Source organism: Taudactylus pleione, unplaced genomic scaffold (genome assembly GCF_031769625.1).
Source record: "Taudactylus pleione unplaced genomic scaffold, aTauple2 ptg001032l, whole genome shotgun sequence".
NCBI classification, from domain to species: domain Eukaryota; kingdom Metazoa; phylum Chordata; class Amphibia; order Anura; family Myobatrachidae; genus Taudactylus; species Taudactylus pleione.
The window spans coordinates 213,291-234,929 of record NW_028285433.1 but is presented as its reverse complement, the minus strand read 5'-3'; the positions used below and the strand labels follow the sequence as shown (position 1 = coordinate 234,929).

At 44.0% G+C, this 21,639-nt stretch overlaps 1 protein-coding gene across 1 annotated transcript in view; it reads left to right on the top strand.

Moving 5' to 3' along the window:
• The window catches only part of TDRD7 (tudor domain containing 7), a 187,311-nt gene that overhangs the window by 139,994 nt on the left and 25,678 nt on the right, over positions 1-21,639 (top strand). Inside the window, exons 12-13 of the mRNA XM_088461286.1 lie at positions 5,790-5,876; positions 12,998-13,132. Coding sequence (XP_088317412.1) covers positions 5,790-5,876; positions 12,998-13,132 — 222 coding nt within the window. The remainder of the gene's footprint in view (positions 1-5,789; positions 5,877-12,997; positions 13,133-21,639) is intronic.

The following is a 21,639-nucleotide window of genomic DNA, read 5'->3' as shown; positions in this document are numbered from 1 at the left end:
CTTTGTGCAGGGTGTACGTTCTATTCAGCATCCCTTTGTTCCACCTGTGGCTTCTTGGGATTTGGCTGTGGTCCTTAGGGCTCTCTGAAGACCGTCATTTGATCCACTGGGCTCAGTGGATTTCAAATGGCTTACGGCTAGGACTGTATTCCTTCTGGCTCTTAATTTGGCCAGTAGGATCTCAGAATGTGAGGCTCGGTCATGTAGACCTTCCTTTTTTTCTCATCTTTACTAGGAACAGGGCAGTGCTTGCCTTTACTTCCCCAGTCCTGTCTGCTGGTGAGGCCTATTTGGCTGTGGTACGGATGCTAAGAATTTAAGTTGACCGTACCAGTCCATTTAGGAAATCAGACTCTCGGTTTTGTCCTTTCTGGTTTCCATAAAAAGGGTTGGCCTGCCACTACGCTAACTTTGGCAGGATGGATTCACAGGTCTTCCTGTTCCATCCTCTATTAAAGCTCTTCCACTAGGTCTGTGGGACCTTCGTGGGCAGCTCGGCGTGGCGCCTCAGCGGTGATTGGCAGCCACGTGGTCATCTGTCCATATTTTTGTAAGGTATTATGCTTTTGATACCTTCGCCTCTCAGGATGCTTCCTTTCGGCGGCAGATTCTCCTTACAGCACAGGAGCGTCCCCACCCTTAAAGGATACTGCTTTGGGACATCCCCAAGGTATCCTATGGATACCCTATGGACCCTGAAGTAGAAAATATGAGATATGGTAAGAACTTACCCTTGTTATCTCTTTTTCTACGAAGTCCATAGGGTTCCACAGGACTCCCGCCCTGTCGCACCTGTACTGCAGATGGGCTTTGATCTGGTCACCGGTTTCTCCGTCTCCTTCTGGTGAGAATGTGATTCTTGTGTGTTCGACTGTCTTCTCTCTCTTTTTTGCTCCTGCTGCGGCCTATGGCTTGTTACGAAACTGAGTGGCCTGAGGCTCGGGGGCGGGGTATAGGAGAGGGACCCCAGTGCATCCTGGGAGGCTGAAAATTTAACTCTGTGGTGCCTGGATGTCTGCCGCCATCGCCTATACCCCAAGGTATCCTGTGGAACCCTATGGACTTCGTAGAAATAGAGATAACAAGGGTAAGTTCTTACCATAGCTCATATTTTTGCACCCATATACGGGAAGCAGTTTCCTATTTTGAAAGAGCTGCACTAGATGCTGGAATTTTAACTTCCAAAGCATCAGCATCTTCAGTAGTAGTGCGCCGCACCATTTGGTTGAGATCCTGGAAGGCTGATACAGGATTAAAGAAAGCTCTGGAAGATTTACCTTTCCAGGGAAGTGATTACTATTTGGAGCAGAGTTAGACCAGATCATTTCTACTCTGGCAGCTTCAAAATCAGCAGAGTTGCCATCTACGCCTACAGTAAAACCTAGGCAGATTTTCTTTCTGCCTTTTCGACCTCAGTGAAGAGCAAAGGAATACATTATCCAAATCAGCTAATTTTTGCAAGACAACAAGGCGACAAACTGGGAGGTCGGGGCTGACAAAACGTCCATTTCCTAAACAGAGCGACAAGCCTTCGGCCTGATGGTGCAGGCCTCCTCCTGGGGTGTCCCAGGGTGGGAGGACGACTTTTTCGGATTATTAGCGTCAAACAACAGATGCCTGGGTCCGAGAAGTGGTCTTTTTAGGGGTATGCCCTCACTTTCAGGAGGCATCCTCCCCAGAAGTTTTTTGCACAAATCCTTTATCAGTTCACGTTCAAGGTCTTGGCCCTTCAGGAGGCTATTTTAATCTTTACTGCAGGCAGGGGTAATAATCCTGGTCCATGTGTCACAACAAGGAAGGGGTTATTGTTCCAATCTGTTTTTATTTCAGAAACCAAATGGGGCATTTCGCCCTATCCTGAACCTCAAAACCCTCAACAGGTATATCCATATTCCCAAGTTTCGTATGGAAACTCTCCAGTCATTTATTTTGGCAATGGAGCCTGGGGATTTTATGTTTTCCCTGGACATTCAGGATGCATATCTACATGTTCCCATTATGTCATCCCACCAAAGATTTCTACGGTTTGCTGTCCTGCAGCAACATTACCAATTTCAGGAACTGCCTTTTGATCTGTTGACAGCCCCTCAGGTCTTTACTACAATTATGGCAGTCCTGACGGCTTACCTCGGGCATCAGGGTATCAGAATACTTCCATACCTGGACAACCTTCTGTTGTTGGCACAGTCTCCAGTTGTTTTGCAACACCATTTTCCATTGACAATAGTCTGTCTAAAAGGCACGGCTGGATCATCAATTGGAAAAAATAATCTCTTCTTCCAACACAGCAGATGGTACATCTGGGAGCATTTCTGGATTCTCAGGCACAAAGGGTGTTTCTGCCACAGGACAAGATTATCATTGCCCTACCATTGTGGATACTCAAGCTGTTACGCAAGTAAAGAGTATCCATTCTATCAGCAATGCAGGTCCTGGGATCAATGGTATCCACCTTTGACATGGCAGGGTATGCTCAGTTCCATTCCAGGCCTCTGCAAAAATTGATTCTCTCCAGGTGGAACAGACAGTATCATCTAATAAAGTCCCAGAGGATCCTTCTCACTCCGAAGGCTCGCCTCTCCCTCCTGTGGTGGCTGAAAAAGGACCATCTGAAAAAAGGGTGTCCTTTCTGGGTTCCAAAGTGGGCACTTCTCACCACGGATGCCAGCTTTCGGGGCTGGGGGGCAGTGACGGGTCATCAAACCTTTCAGGGAAGATGGTCAAATCAGGAAAGTCATCTGCCAATAAACATTCTGGAACTACGGGCAGTATACAGAGCACTGATCATGGCACAGGACCTGCTCCAGGGCAGGCCGGTCCAGATCCAGTCCGAGAACGCGTAGCCTATCTCAATCATCAAGGAGGCACGCAAAGTCTTGCAGTAAATGAAGGAAGTGACAAGATTTGGGCAGAACGTCAAATCTGGCCATCTCGGCAATGTTTATACCAGGAGTTCTCAATTGGGAAGCAGACTTCCTGAGTCATCAGAACATACACGCCAGAGAGTGGGCTCTCCATTCGGGAGTGTTCAAGCACCTGGTATACAAGTGGGGTCAACCAGAAGTGGATCTCGTGGCGTCATGTCACAACCACAAGGTCCTCAGGTACGAGTCCAGGTCCAGAAACCCATCAGCAGTATTTGTGGACGCACTGGCAGTAATATGGGGGAAAGATACGCCAGCTTGAAGTCCCGATTTTCCTCCTCCCAAGAGGTCAGGAAATTCAAGCAAGAAGGCGGAACAGTAATACTGGTGGCCCCTGCTTGGCCCAGACGTCATTGGTTCTGCAGCAGGTTCTTCTAATGCAGGGTCCCTGCCGACATCTGGACTTACCTCGTCTGGCCTTAACGGCGTGGCTCTTGAATCTTCCATCTTTAAGAGCCAAGGGTTTTTCCAGCTCTGTTAGTCAAAAGCTGCTTAGGGCATAAAAGCCTTCCTCTGCTCGCATCTATTACAGAGTTTGGAATTCCTTTAGTCAGTGGTTTTCCCGTAGGAAGTATGACCCTAAAGTGTTTAGGGTTTCCTGGTTTCTGGCTTTTCTCCAGGCTGGATTAGACCTTGGTCTCCGTCTGGCTACATTGAGAGTACAGGTTTTAGCACTCTGGGCCTGATTCAGAGCAGCTCGCTCTGAATCAGGGCGGGCTTTTTGTTTTAAAAAATCCAGCCTCCTGGCCGCTTGCTAAGCTGTGGGTGACCACCCACAGCTTTTGCGAGCGGCCAGATGATGGTTGCGACGAGACCCTTGTTGTGGGGTCTCGTCTGCCGCAAGCCCCAGTGAGCTTCCGGCTCTAATAGAGCTGGAAGCTCACTACTGACATCACGCCTCCGTTTGGCCAGCCACCCCCCCTCCCACACTTTTTCTCCTTGCTATCTCTTCTGCAAGCAGAGTCTCTGATTTGGCAGCGCTCTCTTGTCGCTCCCCTTATTTGAATTTTCACCAGGATAGAGCTGTTATTCATACAAGGGAGGGTTACCTTCCTAAGGTAGTGTCCCGTTTTCATGTGAATGAAGAAATTGTAGTTCCAACCTTTCAGACTCCAGACCATTCTGTAGGTGAAGCCTCCCTGGATGTAGTTCGTCCTCTCCATATCTATGTGGAGCGTACAAACTCTGTTAGAAATCAGATGCTCTTTTTGTATTATATGGTTTATCACAAACAAGCATTGCCAGCTAACAAGCAGACCGTGGCTCGATGCTTATGTATGACTATCTCTCAGGTGTATACACAGGCTGATCTGTCCCAAGCACAATGACTGCACATTTTACTTGGTCTGTAGGGTCATCGTGGGCATTTATACGTGGTGCCTCTGCTGAACTATTGTGCACGGCAGCCACATGGTCTTCTGTCCACACTTTTCTTAGGTTTTATGCCTTTAATACTTTTGTCTCTCAGGGTCATTCATTGAGTGATGAGATCTTTCTGCTCAGGAGCATCCCCCACCTTTAGGGGAACTGCTTTACTACATCCCCATGGTATCCCTGTGGAGCCCTATGGACCCTGAAGAAGAAAATTAGTTATGGTAGACTTAACCTTGATCATTTTTTCTTCGAGGTCCACAGGGCACCCACCCTGAAGCACCTGGCTTCATTGGGTTATTTTTGCTTTCGGTCACGGATTCCATCGTCTTATCTGAGAGTGTTTCTGGTGTATGATTGTTCTACTTTCTCCTCTCTCCTTCTCCTGCCTTAAGGCTTGGTTACACAACTGAAGGCCTGTGGCTAGAGGTGGTGTATATATGGAGGAAGACCCAGTGCATCCTGGGAGCTGAATGCTTTAACTGTTTGGTGCCTGGATCTCTCCAACCACATTACCCCATGGTATCCCTGTGGACCTCGAAGAAAGAGTTATCAGCAACCATTTGACACAAATTTAAGAACCACAAACGCTTTGCTTAACCACTAATACACTTCTATAATGTTGTTCAATATTAATTTGACTTTTAATGGGATACAGGCAGATTTCCTCATTGTTGCCTATACTTTTCGCGGCGAACACCATGAAGATTTTTTGCGCAAATGCTGCCTCATGACTATTGCAATAAGATTGTGCGAAAAACAGGGCGATAAGGTACATATTCAGACAGTGCAATAAGTTTACACCCGCCCAAACTTATCGTTATCGTGACTAATAGAATTTGGCCCTAAAAATTTGCACAGCAATATCAACCCTTATGGTTACTTACCCTGGCACTGGAAAAGTGAAGAGAAAAATTACTAGGGAGTGTGTGTAAGAATGCAGACACTCCCTCCTCCAGTTGAGAAATATTGGTGCCTATGTCTCTGCCCTTTATTAGCAATGTAAAAGAGACCCAAGTTTTGCCAGCAAAGCACCAGACCCCTTATTGTAGAAGACAAATTAGTTTTTGTGTGACTCTACCATTTTGCATACCTGTTGTTCACTGTCTGATCTTAGAGCACTCTTGTGCATTGTTCACAGTTCTGCATTTTCTTTTTGCAATGGATTTTTTTTATGTGGTTAAAACTCATTTGTTGTTCCAGTGTTTTTATCCAGTGTTATTTTAAATGTAGCATACATTAAACACGTTTATGGTAATTCATACATGTCTTGGCATTGATTTATACATAACAAATATGTATGCATTTATCTGCATATTGATAAAGTTAAAAAATTATATACAAATATAGAATGTTTTCCTTTTAACCAACCATTATTCTGCAGTACGTTATTATTGCTAACATTCCATCCTAAGAATGAAGTATTGCAGTTCTGTGTTTATATGCAATTCACATTAGTAATTACTTTTGCATTTTCTCCTTTTTGTTTACTAGACTGTCACTTCAGATTTATTTGTATCCCTCCCATTTTGCGGAAAAATATGCTTATTCTACAGCAAGGGGAAATGGGCACGTGTGGAGGTAAGATCAATTTCTGTTTTACTTCAATTAAGTAATTCCTGCAATGGTCATTACACTGAAAAATACTGCAATCGAAATAGGTGTATGGCTTGGAAAGTGTTAAAATAATACATGGGTATTGTTGAATTAATATTATTGTATGTTTACAATTTCAAGGAGAACGTACAGTACCTTGCAAAAGTATTCACCACCTTGGCTTTTTTACCTTTTTTGTTACATTACAAACTAATTTATTTTTTTAATCTGAATTTTGTGATGGATCTGCACAAAATAGTCTAATTTGGTGAAGTGAAATGAGAAAAATACATATAAAAAAGAATCTTTATAAATAAAATTCTGAAAATTGGCATGTGCATATGTAATCACCCCCTTTGCTATGAAGCCCCTCAAAAATTCTGGTGCAACCAATTACCTTCAGAAGTCACATAATTAGCGAAATGAAGTCCACCTGTGTGAAATCTAAGTGTCACATGATCTGTCAGTATAAACACAACTTTTCTGAAAGGCCCCAGAGGCTGCAACACCACTAAGCAAGAGGCATCACACCATGAAGACCAATGAGCTCTCCAAACAAGTCAGGGACAAAGTTGTTGAGAAGTTCAATTCTGGGTTGGGTTATAACAAAAAATATCCAAATCTTTGATGATCCCCCGCAGCACCATCAAATCCATCATCATCAAATGGAAATAACATGGTACCACAACAAACCTGCCAAAAGAAGGCCGCCCACCAAAACTCACAGACTGGGCAAGGAGGGCATTAATCAGAGAGACAGCACAGAGACCAAAGGTAACCCTGAAGGAGCTGCAGAGTTCCACAGCAGAGACTAGTGTATCTGTGCATGTGACCACAATAAGCCGTACACTCCATAGAGCTGGACTTTTTGGAAGAGTGGCCAGAAAAAAGCCATTACTTAGTGATAAAAATAAGAAGACACGATTTGAGTTTGCCAAAAGGCATGTGGGCGACTCCCTAAATGTATGGAGGAAGAAGGTGCTCTGGTCAGATGAGATTAAAATTTTACTTTTTGGCCACCGAGGAAAATGTTATGTCTGGCGCAAACCCAACATATCCAATCACCCCAAGAACACCATCCCCACAATGAAACGTGGTGGCAACATCATGCTGTGTTGTTTTTCAGCAGCAGGGACTGGGAAACTGATTCGAGTCGAGGGAAAGATGGATGGTGCTAAATATAGGGATATTCTTGAGCCAAACCTGTTTCAGTCTGCCTGTGATTTGAGACTGGGACGGAGGTTCACCTTCCAGCAGGACAATGACCCGAAGCATACTGCTAGGGCAACACTCTAGTGGTTTAAGGGGAAACATTTAAATGTGTTGGAATGGCCTAGTCAAAGCCCAGATCTCAATCCAATTGAGAATCTGTGGTCAGACTTGAAGATTGCTGTTCACAAGCGAAAACCATCCAACATGAAGGAGTTGGAGCAGTTTTGCCATGAGGAATGGGCAAAAATCGCAGGGGCAAGATGTGGCAAGCTCATAGACACTTATCCAAAGCGACTTGCAGCTGTAATTGCCGCAAAAGGTGGCTCGACAAAGTACTGACTTTAGGGGGATGAATAGTTATGCACCTTGAAGTTTTCTGTTATGTTGTCCTAAATGTTGTTTGATTTGCAATATAAAAAAAACACAACTTCACAGTTGTAGGCATGTTCTGTGAATGAAATGATGCACACCTTCAAACAATCCATTTTAATTCCAGGTTGTGAGGCAACAAAACATGGAAAATGCAAGAGGGTGGGTGAATACTTTTGCAAGGCACTGTACCTTCTCCAAATCAGTTCAGTGAATTTGGGTTAGTTGATGTGTCAGAATAAAGTGAGGAGGACAATAATAAATATGTTAGTGACTTTTTCTGACAGCCACAAAGGGTATGGCACCTTGTATAAGTTTTTAGCTTTTGTATATGCACAATAATCAAATAAAAAGAGTTATGGTAGACTTACCATTGATAACTCTTTTTCTTCGAGGTCCACAGGGATACCTTGGGGATAATGTGATTGGAGTGATCCAGGCACCAAACAGTTAAGCTTTCAGCTCACAGGATGCCTCAGATCCTCCTCCACATTTACCCCATCCCTGGCCACAGGCATTCAGTTCTGTAAACAAGCCCAAGGCAGGAGAAGGAAAGAGGAGATGGAAGATACTCCAGAAACACTGTCAGAAAATGACGGAATCCGTTCCTGAACGAAAAAATTCCCAATGAAGCCAGGTGCGTCAGGGTGGGTGCCTTGTGGGACCTTATGGACCTCGAAGAAAGAGTTATCAATGGTAAGTCTACCATAACTCATATTTTCTTCTTTAGGTTCCATAGGGATCCACAGGGATACCATGGGGATGTCCTAAAGCAAATTCCCCTAAGGGTGGGGGAAGCTCCTGAGCAGAAAGAACTCGTCGCCCAAAGGAAGCATCCAGAGAGGCAAAAGTATCAAAGGCGTAAAATGTAAACAGAAAACCACATGGCTGCCTTGCACAATTGTTCAGCAGAGGCACCATGACTAAATGCCTACATCGGCCCTACAGATTGGGTATAGAATGTGCTGTCACCATGTTTGGGACAGGAAGGTTTTTGTGCCCTAATTATCATTTGCATCACAGAGCTGGAGAAACCTTTGGCTCTTAAGATGGAAGACTCAAGAGCCACTCCATCAAAGGCAGACCGGGTAAGTCCGAATGTACAGTAGGTAGGGACGCTGCGCTAACAGATCTGGCCATAGAGGAAGAGGAAATGGAATGTCTATGGATAGATTCCGTATGTCGGTGAACCAATGACGTCTGGGCCAAGCAGGAGCCACTATTATTACTGTTACGCCTTTCTGCTTTCCTGAATTTCCTGAGAACCCTTGGGAGGAGGCAAATCACAGGAAAGAGATATGCCAGTTTGAAGTTCCATCTTACTGCCTATGTGTCCACTAAGGCGGCTGAGGGGTCTCTGGGGACCTTGTGGTTGTGACGTGATGCCATGAGGTCTATGTCAGTTAGGCCCCATTTGTTCACTAGGAGTTGAAAAACCCCTGGGTGGAGAGACCACTCTCTGGCGTGTATATCCTGATGACTTAGGAAGTCCGCCTCCCAATTGAGGACTCCCAAGATGAATATTGCAGAGATAGCCGAAGATGACGTTCTGACCAAACTAGACTGTTACTTCCCTCATGGCTGCATGACTTTGCGTGCCTCCCTGATGATTGAGATAGGCTACTGTGGTCACATTGTCGGACTGGATCTGGACCGGCCTGTCCTGGAGCAGGTCCCGTGCCACGATGAGTGCTTTGTATACAGCTCGAAGCTCCAGAATGTTTATGGGCATATGACTTTTCTGATTTGTCCATCTTCCCTGAAAGGTGTGATGACCTGTCACTGCCCCCCATCCGTGAAGACTGGCGTCCGTGGTGAGAAGCACCCAATTTGGAATCCAGAATTGGCGACCTTTGTCTAGATGATCCTTTTTTAGCCACCACGAGAGCGAGAGATGAACCTCCGGAGTGAGAAGGATCCTCTGTGACCTAATTAGATGATACTGTCCGTTCGACCTGGAGACAATCAATCGTTGCAGAGGCCTGGAGTGGAACTGAGCATTTTCCACCATGTCGAAGGTGGATATCATAGACCCCAGGACCTGCAATACTGATAGAATGGATACCCTTCGATTGCGTAGCATTTTGCAAATTCACAATGATAAGGCTGTAATCTTGTCCTTTGGCAGAAACACACTTTGTGCCTGAGAATCCAGAAGTGCTCCCAGATGTACCATCCGTTGTGTTGGAAAAGGAGAGGATTTCTTCCAATAGATGATCCAGCCGTGCGTCTGTAGACAGGCCATGGTCAGTTGAAAATGGTGTTGTAGAACAGTTGGAGACTGTGCCAATATCAGAGGGTCATCCAGATATGGTAGTATTCTGATTCCCCGACGCCTGAGGTAGGCTCTCATAACCAGCATTATTTTGGTCAAGATCCAAGGGGCCATTGATAGACCAAAGGGCAGTGCCTAAAATTGGTAATTTTGTTGCAGGACAGCAAACCGTAGAAATTGCCAAAATAATTGACCAAAGAGTCTCCATACGGAACTTGGGTACACTGATGAACTTGTTGAGGGTTTTCAGAATTAAAATAGTGCGATGGACCCATTCGGTTTCTGCACCAAAATAGATTGGAATAATAACCTCTTCCTTGTTAACCCACAGGAACTGGGATTATCACCCCAGCAGGGAGCAAATGGCCTCCTGGAGGGCCAAGGCCTTGATAGAATCTGATGGGAGAGTTGTGCAAACATATTTTTTGGGAGAGGACACCTCTGGAAAGTGAGGGCATACCCCTGAGAGATAAGTTCTCGGACCCAAGCGTCTGTTGTTTGATGCTAGTAGTCCACAAATAGGATAAGTTGGCCCCCCACCCTGGGATCCCCTAGGAGGAGGCCCATCCCATCAGGCAGAGGGTTTGTCGTCCGGCTTAGAAGCTGGACGTCTGGCCTAGTTTGCTGCTTGGTTGTCCTGCGAGAACTAGATGGCCTGGAGAAGACTGTCCTTTTGCTCGCCCTAAGGACGAAAGAATCAAAAGGAGACTGCCTAGACTTCACTGTAGCAGTTGATGGCAGACCTGCAGATTTTGAAGCTGCCAGAGTAGCTATTATTTTATCTAATTCTGCTCCAAAAAGTATATTCTCAAATAAAGCTAAGGATTCCAGAGCCGCCTTTGACCCTGTATCAGCTTTCCAAGACCTTAACCAAAGGACTCTATAAGCCACAGCTGAGGCTGCCGATGCTTTAGGAGCCCAGCAACTATTGCAACTTCTGCCAAATAGGAGGCCATTTCCTATATGTGGGAGAAATGTCGGCTGATCTCCGGTAGCATTTGGTAGAGTCTCTTCCAGTGCCCCCGCCCATTCTTCAACAACCTTGGCTACCCAAGCACAAGCCATAGTTGGTCGAGTAATTGCTCCAGATGATGAAAATACTGCTTTATGACATGTTTAAATTTTTCTATCTGTAGAATATTTAAGAGAAGATGCTAATGGAATAGACAAAATAGCATTCCTGACTAAATGTGTCACATGAGCATCCACAGTAGGAGGAGTTTCCCACTTGTTACATTCAGAAGCTGGGAAAGGATAAAACGATTCCAGTCTTTTCGTAACATGGAACAGTTTATCCGGGTTACTCCATGCCTCTTCCATAAGTTCAGTGAGCTACTCAGATTTAGGAAACTCTGCGTTTCTAGAAGCTGGTTCATCATCCTGTATATTTAGGATTGATTTGACCGCCCTCACAAAAGAAGGAACATCCACTGTAGAAGGATGGGCCTACTCTCCCCTGGAGAAGAACCTGGCACCTCTTCAGATTCCTCCGATGATGCGTCTGAATCTACATGCCGAGCAGACTGAAAAAAAGAACCTCCGCTTAGGTGCCTTTAGTGACTACCGGTCTGTTTGCAACAGCCAACTAAGCCATACTCTGACTTGAGTGGGCATAAACATCCACCCAGGAAGGATGTATAGGAGGGGCAAACATAGCATGCTGTGGGTATCCCATTAAAAGAGGAATTGTGGGAGTAGCCTTTTTCTATCACCTGAGACAAGGAGGTCACCCAAGCTGGCTCCTGTACAAGGGCTGGTAGACTGGACTGGTGATGTGGTTCTTTATAACAGACAGCACATAAACCATCCTTTATAAAGTACTGAAGGGCCAATCCTGCCAAACAGGATTTACATGAAACCAGCACAGGGGCCTCCACCTCCCTGTTTCCTTTTTACTTTTTGACATATCAATTATAAAGTTAACAATGCTATGTAATGTGACAGCCTTCACAAATAAGTAAAGGTGCATACAAGCGTAATGATTTTTTGAACGATTTAACTATAACGACGTCGTAATCGTTGGAAAAAATCATTCAGTTTCAGAGTTATAACGATGAATGATTATCGTTAATGCGCGTTCCCGTTTGACTGACCAACTGAACGATTTTCATTAAGGGCAGTTACAAAAATCGTTTGTAGTTCAAAAAAACGTTCATTACACTTTAAAAAATCTGACAGATAATCTGCCAGAAAATCGTTCATAAAATCGTTGGTAAGAAAATCGTTGTGTCTTTGCAGCTTAAATGTGAAGTACAAAGAAAAACCCCACACATCTGTACCAGAGGGATGAGGAGAAAATAGAGGGAGACTGACCCAAAACCTCCTGAGACCAAACTACTTCAGCAGAGCACCGATAGTGGACTGTGAGCGTCTCCTATACACGAGGAGGGTAGGAGGAGCGACCCAGACGCGGGAAAACTATTGATGGATCTGGGTCGGAGCTGCCGGGGGAGAGCCTACCTCCCCTAATCCCCTAAACTGCATCAACCGATCGGGTACGCTGGCCTCATGGCAGCAGAAACGTCTGCTGCCGATCCCCGGCATCAGACGTTAAGGCCTCGGTGGTCTAGTGGGGGAGCGGACTCCCCAGATCCTCACTGCATCGTCTTCCGGTGCGTTTCCAGAGCCGGAAGCAAGGACTGCCGCACGTGATTCCCCTTAAGCGAGGAATTGCCTCACCTGACATATATGTGGAGGAGAACGTGAGGCATCTCGGGAGCTTAACGGTTTGTTGCCTGGATCACTCCAACCACATTATTCCCATGGTATCCCTGTGGATCCCTATGGACCCTGAAGAAGAAACTTTTTATTTTTGTTTTGTGTGCTTAAATATGGCAACTGTACTGTCCGTGGTATCCTATTGTGCTCTGGGATTGAGGGAAAAACACTTGCCTCCATTCAAAAAAATTAATAACCGCGCACCTAATTGAATAGCAAAAATCCTGCACCTGTGGGAAAAACCCAGCAGGTGCAGGATTTTTGCTATTCTCACCTAATTGAATACCCCCCTTATTGTAATTATTTCCCTGACCGAGAGAGGCTTGCATGGCAGCGTGAATTTAAATCTGCACTCTAGTTGCAGTGTTTGTTGTACAGAAGCCTAGCTTTATATTTGTATATCTATATGTAATAGAGATCTATAGTGTAATGTTAGGGTGACCAAATAATGCGCTTACATTTTTTATATTTTTCTCTAACTTCAATATGGATTGTGTGTAAATTTTGAGTTTTATTTTTCCCTTGTATACAGATAACAAGTGTCCACAGTAGTCGTGCACTAGATGTTCAGTTCCTAGATTCTGGGACAATTGCTTCAGTGAAAGTGTCTGAACTGAGAGAAATTCCATCTCCATTTCTAAGGGAGATAATCTCAATACCGCCTCAGGTACGTTATGCTAAGCATGTGGCCTTTTGGCTGCAGCTATTGATTTTTCACTCCGATGTATTCGTTAGTAGCACTTTTGCATAGAGACATATTAAATGTTACTAATAATCTTAATTACAGTCACACTGTATATTACCTTTGGTGATCTGTGGAAAACACAATATATATATACAAATACAATATCCATATTTTATAGACCTTTCAGACAGAAATGCTATTTCTTCTTTCTCCAATATGGGGCACAAGGATGACACTGGGGGTATAGCCTGGAGGAGAGTCTGGGCACCAAATAGTTCATAAAAAATTCCCACAAGCCCAGGCTCCCTCTCCTCCATACCTCGCCCCAGCCACTGGCAGCAAATTTTAGTTTGGTACTGCTTAGGAGCTGGCACCTTTTTTGAGGTGAGCTGCTCTTTGGTAGTCTTCCATTAGTTTTACTTTCCTTTGTAATTTATTAATTTACTTTTCTGAGCAATCGGTCCAGGGCGTCCTGTAGGAAGCAGTCACCCGCTGCTCCACTACCTGGCAGCCGCAGCACTGACAACTGGGTCAGTGACTTCGGCCACAGACTCCACAGAACCCGGAGCCGCATGCCGCAGCCGAATGCTGGTGACACAGGTAAGATGCCTCTCAGCTATGCTGGGTACCCCACACTTGCGGCAGACCACCACCAGTGCTAGTTGTGACGGCACCGGTTGTCTCCACACCGCTTACTAGACCACCGGTGATGGCAGTTACCCTGGGGTCCACTTCAGAAGGGGGAGGTAGGCTCCTCCTGTTACCACGCTGCCTCACTACAGACAGCACGTCACAGGATGAAACCTCCCCTCCTCCACTGAGCGCCCATTTTATGCATTGCCCTCCTCAGCACAGCTCAGGGAGAGACATTTGGGTTCCTGTCTACTCCATCTCTCTCTCAAAGCCAGGATATGTACATTGCTCATGTCTGCTATTAACTAGCTCGTTAGTTGATTACCATTTGCCCACTTATTCTCTCTGGATTTGGTCACTTTGGGGATACCCACTGGTCAGTGGTAATTGATACTAATTATTATATATATATATATATATATATATATATGTAATAATTAGTATCAATTACCACTGACCAGTGGGTATCCCCAAAGTGACCAAATCCAGAGAGAATAAGTGGGCAAATGGTAATCAACTAACGAGCTAATTAATAGCAGATACTACTTATATATATAATTAGCTTGTGTGTGTGTATGTGTGTGTATATGTGTGTGTGTATATGTGTGTATATATATATATAATGTGTGTGTGTGTATATATTATTATATATGATATATAGTAATTCAAATTGTCCGCACTCCATATAAGTCGTCAGTAAGGTGGGGTGCTCAATTTAAAGACAAAGTCCATAGGTACAGAAAATATATATATGTAATCGGCACTCACCAGGTTTTGTAGAAAAAATACAAACTTTTAATCACCATTCATGGGTAGAGGATAAAAATTCAAAGTCATGGTCGACGTTTCGGTCCTAGCTGGACCATTATCAGTACAAAGAAGCGAGGGTGAATCAATAAGCAACCAAATTGAAAGTGAATACCACCATCAGAGAAGCTGACATATATACCCCTATCAATTACTGACAAGACACGCCCATCGATACACCTCTCTCCGGTTCACACACCAAAATGCTAATCAATGAGGTATACCAACATATAAGCGCCCCAAATTGTAAGTACAAAACATCAAACATAGATGTCTTATGGACATGTACAGAAATAGTAGGAAACCGCTGCAGTTACCTGATAAGCAAAAGTAGGAAATTCCGGAGAACTGGAAGTGGCTTCCGTCTCACTCCGTGAACCGCACGCTGGCGTGGGACTTCAACGCTGCCGCGATATTATCCACCAATAATAGAAGCGCAAGTGGCCTCTCCAATGGACCACATGATGCTGACCGGAAGCACTGACAGCTGTCATCTTCCGCAACGTAGTGGTCTCCGAAAAATCGGCAGTGTATGCATTCCACCAACGCATAACACTCACCGGAAGTGCAACAAACTAACCATAGGAACAGGCATGGACTGAAATATAAAAAAAAAAATTAAAACTCATATGCACCTTTGGCGGGGCACATTTGAAACGATATAATCATGTCAACACTAGGGTAATATGGCAGCTTCAAAGACAAACACCAACATAAAAATAATATAACACCATAATAAAAAGAATAAACCAAAGTATAAATATAACAGAACACAAATGCAGGTCACGCAAAAAAATATTTTTTTATATATTCTTAATTTAAATATATATAACAGTCACTGCAAAATGTAAAGTAACTAATTCAGAAAGATATTTAAAGGATTAGACTCATTGAGCCCTCTTGGAATCAAAGTGTCCAGTTCAAAAATCCAACGGGCTTCACATTTCCGCAAAGCGGTTTCACAGTCACCCCCTCTCTTGGGGACCGGTATATGATCAATTAACATACATTTCATACTGACTGTCACAATTGGTGTTTGTGCTTTACCTGACTCTGGTGATTAACCGGATTCAGCGGAGACCGACTTGACTGGAACCATGGGTAACGTGAATAGCTCTTTTAACATAATTGGATAGCAGTGAGAACTGCCTTTGATGATGAATGACTGGAACTGGAAACTTGAAACGTTGGAGTGGGACCGGCAGGAAGGCTTACTGAGCCGGACGGGGTACCAGTAGTTGGGCTTGCAGACGGATGGTAGCACGGAAGCTACTTGGTGCGGCTGGGAAGCCGTGTAGAGACTGATGGTAGCACGGGAAGTACGTGGAGTGGCTAGGGAGTCATAAGGTGAGTGGTGGTAACACGGGAGCTACTAGGTGCGGCTGGGTAGCCGCAAGGAGACTGATGGTAGCTCGGAAGATACTTGGAGCGGCTAGGGAGCCGTGAGGTGAGCAATAGTAGCACGGTAGCTACTTGGTGCGGTTAGGGAGCTGTAGATGGTGGTAGCGAGGAAGCTACTTGACACGGCTAGGGAGCCGTTGGTGGTAGCAAGGAAGCTTTTGGTTGCGGCTTGGGGGTCGTAGTTGATAGATGCTAGCGTGGAAGCTACTGGTTGTGGCTTGGGAGCCGTAGATGATAGATGGTACCGTGGAAGCTACTTGTGGCGGCTTTGGAGCCGTAGTTGATGGTAGCGTGGAAGCTACTGGTTGCGGCTTGGGAGCCGTACATGATAGATGGTAGCGTGGAAGCTACTTGTTGCGGCTTGGGAGCCGTAGTTGGTTGATGGTAGCGTGGAAGCTACTGGTTGCGGCTTGGGAGCCGTAGATGATAGATGGTAGCGTGGAAGCTACTTGTTGAGGCTTGGGAGCCGTAGTTGATAGATGGTAGCTTTGGAGCTACTGGTTGAGGCTTGGGAGCCGTAGTAGGTAGATGGTAGCGTGGAAGCTACTGGTTACGGCTTGGGAAGCCGAATGGAAATGGCGGTAGCAGGACTGCTGGACACAGCAGGTTTTCAGATAGAACTGGTCTAGGAACCAGCAGGAGCCTGGGATACCCTTGTACTCAGAGATACAGCTATAGCATAAGCTGTACACCACGGAACGTAACGAGATGTTCAGGCCCAGAATGCTAATAGGGGAGGATATATATACCCTGGGTCAGGCAGCAATTGGAGGATACGGACAGGTGGTCTGGCAGTAGTATTCTGAGTGGTGGAAGGCACAACATGCGGAGGGAGTAATCATCTCTGCAGCCCTTCAGGACCACACCTGCAATTCCAATTATAACTAGCAATGCTCACAGACAGAGGAGAGTCCAGGTGGCTAATCACTGTGGGAAGGAGAGCAGTCTGCACACACAGAAATGTTACAACCAGCATGATTCAGAGCAGATCTCCCAGGTGAATTACAAACACAGATCCATGGAGCAGCTGGCAGAGGTAAGTCTCAAAGCAAAGGTAAAAACTAGCCAGGGTTGTGACACTGGCCACCGTGTGTCCATGCTTAAAGAAATGTTGAGCTAGCGATTTATGTGGTTTTGTTTTTATCAAGTGCCAGTCTTATCGTCGATCGATGGTTCGCCATCCGTTCTCTGAAACATGTTGTTGTCATCCCCACATAATACAATCCGCATGGGCAGATTAGAATATAAACAACAAAGTTCATAAGGCAATGTAACTTGACTGCCACTGTGGGGATGAACCAAGGAGGGACCAGTAAGTAAGGACCGACATGTTGTGCAATTGGCACATCAGAAGCACCCTATTTTCGCAAAAGGGAGCCATGAGCTTTGTTGATCTATAGGCCTCATAATAGGGCGCATCAGGAGATATCTGAGGTTTGTGCCCTGTCTGTATACACAAAGAGGAGGTGCCTGGCTAAGACTTTTCAGCGAGGAATCAGATGAAATAATCGGCTAGTGTTTGTTCAGAGTCTGGCGTGATCGATTAGAGGTAACATCAAAAGTACTTGAGAATAACATCCTTGATGGATCGATTTTACATCCTCGTGTCAAACCTGTTTTAAGTGCCGAGCCCTTGCCTTAGAAGGGCATCTTTGTACAGCTGAAGCCTGGTATCCTCCTAATAATAAAACTATTAGCCATTTCAGCAATTTGTACTTCAGCCTTGGCCGTTGAAGAATTCTTAGAATACGTGAAAATTGCAAAATCTGTACATTTTCTTTAAGATTACTCGGGTGCTGACTTAGAGAATGCAGAAAAGTGTTACGGTCAGTGTGTTACGGTCAGTATCCTTGCGGAAAAGGGTCATTCCAAGTATGGCCCCATCTAAATAAACTGTGACATCCAGGAAGTTTATCTCCTTGTTATTAATCTGACTCGTGAATTTAATTGGAGAGTCCAAATTATTCAAAGTTAGTACCATATCAGCAAACTGAGTTTCTGTGATGACCAAATTAAGAATAAATCATCGATGAAGCGTTTGTAAAAAACGATGTTGGGACCAAAAATCGGTAAAATATGGGTCTGCTCAAATTCTGCCATATTTAAGTTGGCACATGCCGCATCCAAATTCGACCCCATGGCAGTGCCGTTATTTTGTATATAATAATCCCCACCATATGAGAAATAATTATTTGTAAGAACTAACTCAGTTAGTTCAAGTAAAAATTCAGTTGGTGGCCTCTGATGGCTGTTATTAAGTGCTACTCTCATGGCCTGCAACCCACCCTCATGTGGGATCACCGTGTAGAGTGAAGAGACATCAAGTGTGGCTAACCATACAGGGTCAGAGGGTAAAACCAGTGTTTTAAGACATTCAAGAAAATCATTACTATCTTTCAAGTAACTAGATAGCCTTGTAACCACTGGCTGTAGGAAAGAATCCACAAATTGAGCCAAAAGTTGAAGTGTAGAGTTACGGGCTGAGACTATTGGTCTCCCGGGAGGGTTAGTCAATTGTTTGTGGATTTTCGGTAGTGTGTATAAAATTGGACACACCGGATGTTCAATTTCCAAACAATTGGCATCCCGCTCCTCAAACCATCCTAGTTGGCACGCTACATCAATGCACATGTCAACCTTCCGCTTCACATGCGGATTGTATTATGTGGGGATGACAACAAGATGTTTCAGAGAACGGACGGCGAACCATGGATCGACTATAAGACTGGCACTTTGATTCACACAAAACCGATAAACCGGTAGCTCAACATTTCTTTGAGCATGGACACACCGGTGGCCACTATGAAATGTATGTTAATTGATCATATACCAAGAGAGGGGGTGACCGTGAAACTGCTTTGCGGAAATGTGAAGCCCGTTGGATTTTTGAACTGGACACTTTGATTCCAAGAGGGCTCAATGAGTCTAATCCGTTAAATATCTTTCTGAATTAGTTACTTTACATTTTTTAGTGACTTTTATATATATATATATATATATATATATATACATAAAAATAAAAATAAATTAAGAATATATAAAAAATATTTTTTTGAGTGACCTGCATTTGTGTTCTTAGTTATATTTATACTTTGGTTTATTCTTTTTTGATATTTCGGTCCATGCCTGTTCCTATGGTTAGCGTTTGTTGCACTTCCGGTTGGTGGAACGCATACACTTCTGGTTTTCGGAGATTACTACGTTGCGGAAGATGACGGCTGTCAGTGCTTCCGGTCAGCATCATGTGGTCCATTGGAGAGGCCACTTGCGCTTCTATTATTGGTGGAGTATATCGCGGCAGCGTTGAAGTCCCATGCCAGCGTGCGGTTCACGGAGTGACACGGAAGCCACTTTAAGTACTCCGGAGTTTCCTACTTTTGCTTATCAGGTAACTGCAGCATTTGCCTACTATTTCTGTACATGTTCATATGACATCTATGTTTGATGTTTTGTACTTACAATTTGGGGCGCTTATATGTTGGTATACCTCATTGATTAGCATTTTGATGTGTGATCCGGAGAGAGGTGTATCGATGGGCGTGTCTTGTCAGTAATTGATAGGGGTATATATGTCAGCTTCTCTGGTAGTGGGGTTCACTTTCAATTTGGTTGCTTATTGATTCACTCTTGCTGCTTTGTCCTGATGATGGTCCAGCTAGGACCGAAATGTCCACCATGACTTTGAATTTTTATCCTCTACCCATGAATGGTGATTAAAAGTTTGTATTTTATCCACAATACTTTGGTGAGTGCCGATTATATATATATATATATATATATATATATATATATATATATATATATATATATATATATATATATACATACATATCTATCCAGATATGTCCTGCACTCTCATCCCAAAATGGACATAGTCTGGGTGCTTTCAGTGACCTGATCGGTCTTTTTATTCATGATTAAACATCATATTGAGTTGACAGATGAACCAAAGATATGGTATTCAAGATCCGGTCGACGTTTCGGTTCTAACATGAACCTTTATCAAGACCTTTATATAATGTAGACAAAAAGATCGCAATAAGAAACAAATGATCTGTGAATTAAGGAAAAAACTAATGACATGTCTGCCAGGCTCCATTTAAAATACATATTAATCAAAGACACACTAATCTGGGAACGCAACGGAGTGAAAGTTTCTGCATTTCCAGATTTCGCTGCTGAAGTTCAGAGGGATAGGGCTAAATTCATCCCCATCAAAAGACGCCTCAGTGATTTGAATATACAGTACGCCATGCTGTTTCCATCTAAATTGAGAGTTGTAGATGGAAAGTCCAAATTTTTTGCCTCCCCCCGTGATGCTGCGGCATGGTTGGACCATAGGGTACCTGGCGCCAGACAAATGGCTCCTGACTGATATGTATATTTGTGCTCGCCCGTAGTCGGATTACTCTTAGTCCTATATGCATTGTTACCTGTTTTTTGTTTTTTTGTATTGTAGGTGCACAGTTTTATGTACTCTGTTTATTAGTATGCATTGCTAACTGTTGTAATGCTGAGTGTATTGCAGCAGCTTTACCCTTCTCTATGTTCATGCTTGAATTGATATATCAGTCGGTAAAGCAGACAGTAATGCAATAGATATTAGAAAGTATATACCTTGTCATGTTCTATTGATCATATATATGCTGGAGACAAAAGACGTCTTTGTGAAATTAATATACAGTCCGCCATGCTGTTTCCATCTAAATTGAGAGCTGTGGCTGTTGGTGAATCCAAACTTTTTGTTTCCTCTCGTGTGGCTGTAGTATGGTTGGATCACAGGGTATCTGGCTCCAGGCAGCTGGCTCCTAACTGTTTTATATACTTCTGGCCGCTTGTAGTCGGGCTACTTTTCTTATATGCAATGTTGCTAATTCTTTTGTATTGAAGGTGCACAGTTTTATGTATTTTGTGCCTATATGTGTAGCGATAACTGTTATTCTGATGTATGTGACCTGCAGCAACTTTTTCCTTTATTATGTTTATATTTGAATATGTATTTTAGACGGTAATGCATTGGATTATAGACAATTTGTCATGTTCTATTGGTCTTATATAGGCTGGAGAGCCTCATTGCTTTGGTGGCTTCTGATTTCTGTTTGCTCCGCCACTTAGCTAGGTTCTACGGCATAGTGGGTAGCTAAGTTTAAGTTATATTCTGGGTCTGGGTATGCCAGCAATTGGGGTGGGATACAGGGAGGCAGGAGGTTATTGTAAGGTTATGTTATGTATGTTTTTTTTAATTCTTTTATTTATTTTTTTCTTGCTCTTTTTCTTGCCTGCACAGTACTGTTCATCATGGGATCATAATATTTTGAATGGGGGGGTCTGGTCTGGGCCTGATCTTATTCTTGTTATATAAAATTGATATTTACGCTAATGCTGAATCTGTTGACCTGGAATGTTCGTGGAGCTAATGACCAAATTAAGCGGTCATTAATTCTTAAACTCCTTAAGCAGTATTGTCCGGATATTGCTTGCCTGACGGAAACCCACTTGGTGGGCAGCAGAGTTTTTTTCATTAAAACGTCCTTGGGAGGGGGCGTGGCCTGACTGCAGAGCAAGGTGGCAGCATTTGTTGGGAGCTCTGGCTGTTCAGAGTGAAAATCCCCCTTCTATACATTAAATTGGGGTTTTCAAACCCCCTA